Source organism: Dermacentor andersoni, chromosome 1 (assembly GCF_023375885.2).
Source record: "Dermacentor andersoni chromosome 1, qqDerAnde1_hic_scaffold, whole genome shotgun sequence".
Lineage (NCBI taxonomy): Eukaryota > Metazoa > Arthropoda > Arachnida > Ixodida > Ixodidae > Dermacentor > Dermacentor andersoni.
The window spans coordinates 363,084,982-363,094,858 of NC_092814.1; the positions used below are offsets into that span (position 1 = coordinate 363,084,982).

A 9,877-nucleotide genomic window follows, 5' to 3' on the forward strand; every position below is an offset into this window, starting at 1 on the left:
CTTAAAAAGAAAAGCAGATCGCTAACAATACAGCAGCCGATCAGGGGCGAACGGCCGCCGATTTCAGCTCTGAGTCTACCATACTGCCTTGAAGCATGCCCCGTGCAGCTTGGTGGGCCTGTATACAAACATGAACGCGCCTAAGTACACAAGGATCTACTCACTGCAGTGTGGTACTCCCCTTCAGACTTTTTGTTTCTCCCTACTGGATGCACCCAAAACCTTTCTCTCTTTTTTTGCTTCTTCTTTTCTCCAGAGCAGCAACTTCAGCTCAAGCAGCCGCCGCACGCATCTCATGGCGATGTCCGGACCGGTTCATGCCGCAGCTGGGCGTTTTCTGCGACTACTGGACGGATGTATTCGTGACCTTCTTGAGCAATTACTTCGAGTGCAAACTGGGAACGGAAGTTTGTAGAACGCGCAACACTTACCGCAGCACCTCCCACTACACCGCGGATACCGCGACTGAACCCGATCACGAATGCCACTGCACAGCGTGGCCAGCCACTGCGATTTCTCCGCGTCCTCTAGTTCATGTTTTGATGAAAAATGACAGAAATTGTCAAATCGACATTAAACCTAGATAATAAATCTTATTTGCCGCGATTGCATAAATAATGGTTCAGATGCAGATGCAAAACTATTTTTTCACTGCATTTTACTGCGAATGGAATCACGTTGTGTGTAGCAACACTGAAATCGTGGCGGCGACGGCTGCCTGTTCTACGCCCTATTTGGGCGCCGCACGCTGGCGTTCCGCAGCGCTGGTGCAGGCTGCGCGAAGTTCGCCGTGAAAGTTCGCTCCATGTCGGCCGGCCTTTAGACGCCGGGCTCATCGGAGCGCTTTGGCCGCGTCCGGTTACGTTGCCGGCGCCAGTACGTCAAACCAGTGTTCGAACTATAGACGCTGTTGTTCTCGCCAACGTTGAAGTTGAATTTATTTTCATCGGTAGGCACAAACAGTAGTACAAACAGGTGAAGTATAATTGCACGATCAGAGGTCCCGAAGTAAAAACTGTCGGGGGGCCTCCTAAAGAGGGAAAAAATGGGGGTTGGTACAATTGTGGCAACAGTAGCAGGCTACATCAGTGACGTAACGTGTGCGCGCGTTCACGCTACGTCGGACTATGGCCTTAACGGCTGGATCGGCGCGCCGACGGCGAGCCCTTTCACGGGCGAGTTCTCGCCGCCGCTCGTCGAACGCTGCCAGCTCCTCGAGGGAACGCCCACCGCGTGGCCGTGCCATCCGTTTTCAGAGAATGAACTGAACGGAAACGAAGCCGGCGCAGCGCGCGCAAAACCCTTTCCTGCCCTTTGCCTCCCCGGCGGAAGCGAAACGGCTCTGCTTGCTTGCGGAATCCTTGCTAATAGAGACTTTTAGCTTGTACGCTATTCCGGTAAACGGGAGCGGTTTGGGCGGATTACCGGATGGTCGGGGCGTAAACGTGAGCGGTGAAGCCGCCTGGTGTTGTAGAGCTCAAACAGACAAACGCATAGCTAAAACTGCAGTAACTCACCATATCGTGCTTCGCCACTTGTGCAAATTTTTGGCAGCGGCGTAATTGTGAACACGATTACGCCACTGTCGAAAATTTACGCCAGCAGCTAAGCAGAATGTAGTAATTAGCTCTGTGTTTGTGTGGTTGTGCTTTGCGCCACCAGCTGGCGCCACCAATCTGGCCGCTCACGTTGACGCCCCCGCTAAACCGGAAAACCGCCCGCGCTTGCCCGAATACCGGACACGCTAAAAGTCTCTAATGACTCATGCTCTGGTGCCGGCGCAGCTGTCAACTCATCGAACCGCCCTTTACCTCAGCTGCTCTGCTCTGGGAGAGACTGGGTTTTTGCGTGAGCAGACCGCCAGCGAAACTTGTAAGCCAATACAAGCTTTGCTTGGAAACGCCCGTGTCGCGTGCATTGGGGGCCCGTTAAAGATCCCCTGGTGGTCAAAATTAATCTGGAATCCCCCACTGCACGTGGTTGTGGCACGTAAAACCCCAGATGAAAATTTTTGTTACCAACATGCTACGTCACAGGTCGACACTACAGCGGAAACAGCACGTCATCAGCCCGTCACGCGGCGTACATCGTGTCCCGCTTTGGCAGGGCATTCCCATCGCCTACGACACCAGTCAGCCGGACGCATAGAGTTTCTCACTATATTACCTAGAGGGAAATCTGGCGCTGCTGCGCTGTGGTATGCATGGGAATGCTGGTATATTGTGGATTCGGATTGGCGTCTGGCGGCTTGTTAATGATTCTACGGATTGGATTTCGGAGGTGAGTTTTGTTTTCGTTCTCCGTGCCGTTCCTTCGCAGTGACTCTGGTTGGGTCTGTTCTAGCTTTGTGACTCAGAGGACCTGCACATGATTTCGTGCATTCCGTGCTGCATCACTGGTGAAAACAAAAGGGAATTGCTGCATGATTCGATTCTGTCATTCGATGCTCTCGTTTACCGTGTTGTACGTATTGTTTATTGATATACTGTTCCTGAGCAGTCGCGTTCTGTCGTGGTATGAATAGTTCTTGTCGTCGCGAGTGGCCTAGCACGGTTTGCATCATCGGTAGGTACCTAAAAATAACACAAATTATTGGCCTTGCATTGGTGAGGTAAAGAGGATGGAAGTGGGTATTACCAAAATCAGTCATTTCTAATTACATTTGGTAGCCGCAGCAATCTGATTAAATTTCCTGTGAGGCTCTAGCAGCTAGGCTGCCTTAGCTCAGTGTCCGTAAATCGGACTCCAAGAGCTTTGCGTGGTAACTTGTTAGACAAATTTGCTATGCCAGAATACCTAATGCAGCTCCTCATGTATAAAACCTCTTACTTTGCTTTTCTTCTTTTAGAACAGTGTGTATTTCTCAAAGCATTGTTCTTGCATTATAAAATATTATATATGTGAAAATTGTACTTGCCTGCTCCATATGGCATGCCAACAACAAAGAGGCTTTAGCTCTATTGTCTATTTAACTATTCCTTTCCACTCTCTTTAGCCTACTGGGGTTGAGGCAATGCCAAAGTCCCAGCGTTTCCCAGGGGGAACCACGAGGAGGCGAGAGTGGTGGGGCTGAACAAATCTTTCCCCTCCCCCCATAATTTTTGTAATGGCCACATAATGCAGCCACTGGGTCATTTGCATCAGAATTGGCAGAGCCACGAGTTCAGCGTCATGCAAATACACAAAAGTGTCAGCTCTTCCACTGTCTTTGCGTCAGTTGGCTGATCAAAGAAGTCAGCTGTCGTCACTACACATAAACGACTACTCTTGCAGTCTTTGTAAGAGCTGTCTCGTCACAACACTCACGGACCCTGTAACTACACAAAAGTGGCAGCTGTTGCAGTGTTTGCAGGAGCTGTGGCATCGCAGAAGTGGGGTATTGTAACTACACAAAAGTAACAACTCTTGCTGTCTTTGCAGGAGCTGTCTCGTCACAACACTCTGGACCCTGTAACTACACAAAAGTGGCAGCTGTTGCAGTGCTTGCAGGAACTGTGGCATCACAGAAGGGGGGTACTGTAACTACACAAAAGCAACAACACTTGCTGTCTTTGCAGGAGCTGTCTCGTCACACCACTCAGGACCCTGTAACTACACAAAAGTGGCAGCTGTTGCAGTGCTTGCAGGAACTGTGGCATCGCAGAAGTGGGGTACTGTAACTACACAAAAGCAACAACTCTTGCGGTCTTTGCAGGAGCTGTCTTGTCACAAAAGATTATATGATTTGTGTGCGCAATGTAGGATCTCTCCACTCAGGTTGACTTGCTTGGTCAATCACTGGTGAGCAAATAGCACACACTTTGTGAAAACATGTCTGAGGTATGCACCGCGCTCCTGCTCAGTGCGGCGCCTACCGATTTCTTTCATTCGGAGAGTGATATACTTTTTTTGGAGCACTTTTGTGAGGCTTATCACATGCTGCGGGTCCTCAGAGTAGTGTGTGCAATCGTGAAGCACGACTTCATGTTGCTTCACAAATTGTTGGAAGGCCCCAAGAGTTATCTTGTGAATATTGTCTCCTGTCGTGGTGCATTGGCGTAGCACTGTCTCCGCTGCACACATTGCTGCAGGCACAAAGCGCGATGGTTCTATAAGACCACCATTGTCCTTTATGAATGTGAGCAAGCTAGTCACAGTGTCGTTGGTGAGCAATGATGCACAGTCCGCACATTGAAGGTGTTTGCTGGTTGCCCTAACCACGAAGCCACCGATGTAGCGGACTACTTCACTGGCATATTCGCTCAGTGCAACATAGTCATGCTCGAGCAGAGCATCCACCGTTGCAGCTGACTGCTCTTCATAGCTGTTGCGCGAATTGCTGCTGGGTTGCCCCTGGCTTCTTGAAAGGCATATCCCCTCAGTCTGTGCAGTGACGTTGGCATTCGTTGAGCCGAGAACAGCTGCATGTACTATGGTCTGCCTGTAGGCATGCCGGAATTGCGCCGCTGATCGGTTGTTATTCCAGCCACCTCTCTGCCTTATGCAACTAAAGTACATTTCCAAGGGGTCCTGGTTCAGGTTTCTCGTGCAGATGTACCTGCAAACAACAGGCAAGTTAGTGCCTTGCCGCTTTATGCCCCACACTTAACAGTAGTCAGGAAAATATTTGTTTGTAATTATGCAGTTTATGAGCCAACAAATGTATGTGTTGTAATTGGAAAACGTGTCTTTTAGTTTTTTTTTCCAACAACACATATTCTGAACTACCACTTGCTTTTGTGCTGCCAACCCATATCTTCACCACAACCAAGGTATTCATTCTTTCATTGCTTCTGGCATTGGGCTTACGGTTCTGATATATGTTGAATTGGCACCCGAGCAAAGCAGCACTTCTTGATCTTGTACAAACGCTTTCCATCTTCTGTGCTTCCTTGTACTTTCTTTAAGTGCAACTGGCCCAATAATGTGCATGTGAAGGAGTTTTTTTTATGCCAGGCTTTTGTCATAGCAAAGCAAAGCATTCACATTTGAGGATTGCAAGCAATAAATATAAGCATTTCATAATAGCAGGTCCCATGTGTGCAATATGTATACATCAGGCAAATATAATTGGGTTGTTTTGTAAGTGTGGTGCTTATGTTTTCATGTGATATTACTTTCTTCTCAAATGGAAGTATAATAATGTGGTGTCTCCAATTGAGAGTAATCATTACTAACACATGTTTTATAATGATTGGCTTTTGCACCTAGCAGGTCAATTAGCTTTTTCTGTTTGTGATTACACCATTACAAATGATGTCCGAAATCACACTAAACAAGAAGCGAGAATAGTCAACCCGAAATACAATAAAATGCTTGGTATATCGAATAAAATCTGGTGCCATCTTCTGTTTGTTATGAGTGACTATGAGAGCATTTGTGAAGTCTTTCCTGTATAAATAAATATGCTTTGCTTTTGTGGTTCAAGGGGTGCATATCAGCAAACAGCACCAATAAAGTGGTTTTCAGTTGCAAAGGAGATGTCACATTGTATGGATAAGTGTAACATGGCTGTAAAGCGACCGAAAATCAGTTGCTGTATGCGTGCACAAAATATAGTGTCCCAACTACCATCGCCAAAATTTAAGAAGTTGCAAATGCCACGTAGCTGGACAGGACCAATGTAATGTTGTTTGCCGTTACTTGGAGATACTCGGAGTATTTGCATTCTGCCTAATTACATAGTGGCAGCTGTTGCAGTGTTTGCAGGAGCTGTGGCATCGCAGAAGTGGGGTATTGTAACTACACAAAAGTAACAACTCTTGCTCAATTAGTCTGTATTAATGAAATAACCAACTTCTGAAGTATTACAACTAGATGAAAAGTGTCAACGAGAAAAGTGTAGAGCGACATGAGAAACTCCCAATACGCCTTTCTAATGCTCAATAAATGCTACTTATAAGTGTTTTTTCGAGTGTGAAAGAAGCCTGCGAATACATGCAAAATGCCTTGAACACCCATTCGTGTGTAAAGACATGTGGTCACAAATTCAACTGCAAATCTAATTTGACAGCACAATATCATTTTTCAGAATGCCAATGTGTTGTTCTTTATAGATAGAAGAAGTAATCATGTAGGAATAATCTGCTGAAAAAATTGTGTTCCTCCCTTATTTTGTTGAAAAAGTATGGCAAGAAATGTGACCCTACCTGGCAACTGTGAAACCTGAAGATAGCGAGCCTGTCTGGTGTGAAACATAAGTGTGCCTGGTTGTGCATCTTGCTTTTTGTTATTTCACTTTAATAGTATGTGTAAACATGTAGTAATGCTCTAAGCTCATTTTCAGCATGTTCTTATCTATAACAGTCATGGACTCTCATAAGAGTGTTACACTGCACTTGAAAAACATTGTTTGCGTCCTGGAGGTTGTTTGTGGACGTCAAAAAATCTGAGGAATTTCTTGTTCAGCTGTGTTTCAATGCTGTTGTCTCTTACATACTGGTAGGCATGATATGGGGAAGTTCAGAGTACAGTGGGGAGGAAAAGAAATGTATTAACCCACATGTGTCACAGTGCATGGTACACTTGGCACCACAATACTGAGCCTTTAAACCAGGCTTGACCAAAACGTATGATATGCCACGTAACCAAAAGCAGACAACAAGAGCCAGGGAAAGACAAGTTACTAATATCCGGAATCCTGAATCTATCCTGAATCTTGTTTGTGTGCTATGCAGTTCTTCGAAAGTTAAGAATTATATTCGTAAAACCGATCTTTCTTTCTGGCAATTGTCCCATATGCGAAAAGGTGTACCTTTTGTTACTAATAAACATTTTGTAGTGAAGCTTTACATACCTATTTCTCACATTACTGGACTGGGTGTGCAATGAACCACAATAAGCAAAAATGTGCAACAACGTTTCAGTGAACTGCCTTTTATAGCAATGCGTGCCAATTCGGCAAAGCATATTTCTTCGGTTATTCAATTATTGTGCTCCGAGGCTTCACTGGATATCATTAAGTTTGGTTCAATGCACAGCTTAATGGTGTGCTCCTATATTGCTGCCACAAATTGTTTAGCTGTGGTAACGCAAATTAAACTTGTAAGGGTTGGCGTGAAACGAACATTTATTACTTTTGTGAATGAAATAAACACATATTGTTGCCCACATTATGAGGGTGTCGTGTGCCTAAACAGAACATACTCCAGAACAGAGTACAAATCTGTACTCGTCATCTACGACATGTTTTTTGCTGGGTCTTGGCCTCATACATTAAAGGTCCATCAAACATAGAGAGTTGTGCTTGGTAAACTAACACGTGTTAAGCAGCCTCCGCTTTCTTGAAAACAGTACAAGGAACACCCTTAACATGTCTTAAGACAGTTTAAAATGTTCAGTCTGTCTTGAAATTACTATTCATAATTTCACGTCATGGCAAACTTTTTGTCGTTTTATCACCTTATGTTTCCACCTGTACACTACATCTACCTATGCACTTACTTGCACAGGTCAGCATCAAAGAGCCTTTCTGCCAGCTGGGAGAAACTCTTCAGTGTGAATGCCAGTGCAATCACAGACATTCGCCTGCCATCCTGGGCGACGAGCCTTTCATTGGCCAGTCGCAGCTGCATCAGTTGTAAGCCAGTGGCATCCATGGTCTCTCTCTGGTAGGTGGACGTTGATGGCCGCAGTGGAGCCTTGAAGCCAGTGGCGACAGGGTTGCTGGAGTTCAGCAGGTCGAATGCACTGGAAAGGAAATGATAACTGTAGCATCAGATTACATGACCAAGCAATTTCTGAAAGATGCTTCTGCACATTCACATTGTCCACAACGTAACGTGTTCATGATGCCTACAACATTTGATGCATATATGGGTTTGTTTGTAAAAAAATTACCGACGATTACGTTACTTCCTAATGCGAAATTTGAGCGCAGCAAATAAGCTGTTTCACCTTTTCGATAGATTGAGGCAAAGAAATCGAGCAACACATGTATGCGCTATCACAGAATTTTTTTGTTTATTTTTCACACGTATTCCTTTAACAAAGACTCCACTAACAGTTATTGACAGTCATGAAGGAAGCTTTGTGGTCGGAGAAATAGACTGATATATGTTCGACTTGGTACACCAATGCTTGATTCTCAAAGACGAGATCTATACAAGTGCCTCGCGAGGTTGTCACTGCCGTGGGACGCGTTACGAGCGAGAGGAACGGGATGTTCTCCCGCATAAGTGTTAGGAAATTGCTGTTTGTCTTTATGTCAACATTAAAGTCCCCCACTACTAACATCGGTGTGGATCGATGGACGGTTAATGCGAGTTGCAGGAAGTGCACGACGTCCCACCGATCTGGCTCTCTGATTGCCACCGCACAGGGGTTGCATTGGAGGAGGAGCGAAGAAAGGAATTAAGTTCGAGCCGGCGCTTTGACAACCGGAGACTCACAGGAAGAGGGGGGAGGGGGGCGGCGTGTACAGGCGCCCAAATCTTTAACTGGTGTGCGCGAGCGGCGACTTTTCCGTGCGTCAGCGCTCTATGACGGGGCGAGGCTGGAAAAAGTCTGAGGCTAAGCGCATGCGGGCAAAGCGCGCTCAGCTGGGCCCATCGTCTGCTAAGCTGTTTCCAGCCTCGCCCCGTCATGCGGCACTGACGCACGGAAAAGTCACCGCTCGCGCACACCAGTTAAAGATTTGGGCGCCTGTACACCCAGCGGCAAACGATGGGGGCAGAAGCGCGCGCACCAAGCGGACAACACGATAAAGGGAGGAGAGAAGAGATAGCAGCGACTGACTGATGCCGCTGACGCCGATAGTGAGTCAACCCCAGCTGCGGAGTTGGTTTCAGGGACAACGCCGCCGATGCCGACACAAACAATATGATACCCTCGCTTCCGCAGCGCTAAGAACCAGGTCTAGCCGTGGGAAGGTGGTCACGTATTCGTCGACGTGCCGGGGCCTACGTGGAATAACCGGCGCGTCGGCAACTGAAGAGCACCCTATCCGCCACACAAGAACAGGGGGGGGGGACCCTTTCCTCCTCTTTCTGCATGGCGGCGACGGTGTTCTATGCAGTCACGTTATCTTGACTCTCTAGCGGCGTCAGCGGCATCCAGCGGTATCAGTCGGTCGCTGCTAGCGCTGGGGGGATGAAAGGGGGGCGGAGCTGGTTACGAGGCCGACGACAACGCCGACGACGACGCGAAACCCAGGAACGGACGCCAAAGAGCTGCGCTCTAAAATGCACTTGCTGTTATGGTGTCCCTAACAGACATATAAGCACCACGCTCAGCTACGGAACAAAAACAAGTCCTTGAAAGGATAAGTTTGTTGCTCTTTTTATTTGTTTATATTTTTTTTTGTAAGTGTCAAAATGAAGCACTTTTCTAATCATTTAAATGAAACATTCTTGCTGCACTTATTGCTTGGATGTTATCTCCATATTCTGTGAATGATGCAAGTATTGTATGTGCTTACTTCTTTAATGCAGCATACACTGTACATGAGTAGTTTTTTTCATGAATAATTCTCAGGGTTACACAGGCATTCGTATGTCACGAGAAGCCGACAAACAAGGAGACCAACGGCAGCATAGTGGAAATTACATGTGCTTATTAATTAGATAAAATAAATGGTAAATTGATGGAAATGAAAGTGGACAAAAAAAGAACTGGCCACAAGTGGTGCACGAATCCACGTCTCCTCATTATGCCTGCAATACTGTTACCAATTCAGCTACTGTGGTGCCGTTTTGCCATCCATTTCCTGGGGGATTTATGTTCACCTACTAGAACAAAAGCTGGGAGTGTTAGCCAGTGCCACACCTCACAACCTTGACGGCGGATGTAGAACATCCTTTTCGTTTCCATGAAATCATTTCTTTAATTCAATTATGTACATGTAATTTCCTGTATGCAGTCCTTGGTGTCTTTGTTGGCTTCTTACTATAAGACTAAT

General features: G+C 46.4%; 1 protein-coding gene across 1 annotated transcript; it reads right to left on the reverse strand.

The window, feature by feature from the left end:
- Positions 1-3,643: 3,643 nt before the first annotated feature.
- On the reverse strand, positions 3,644-7,577 carry LOC140215157 (uncharacterized). The gene is made up of 2 exons (XM_072285855.1): positions 7,423-7,577; positions 3,644-4,537 (listed from the first exon to the last, which is right to left on the reverse strand). Exons 1-2 carry the CDS (start codon positions 7,575-7,577, stop codon positions 3,775-3,777), a joined length of 918 nt encoding a protein of 305 aa, XP_072141956.1. The 3' UTR covers positions 3,644-3,774.
- Positions 7,578-9,877: the final 2,300 nt, after the last annotated feature.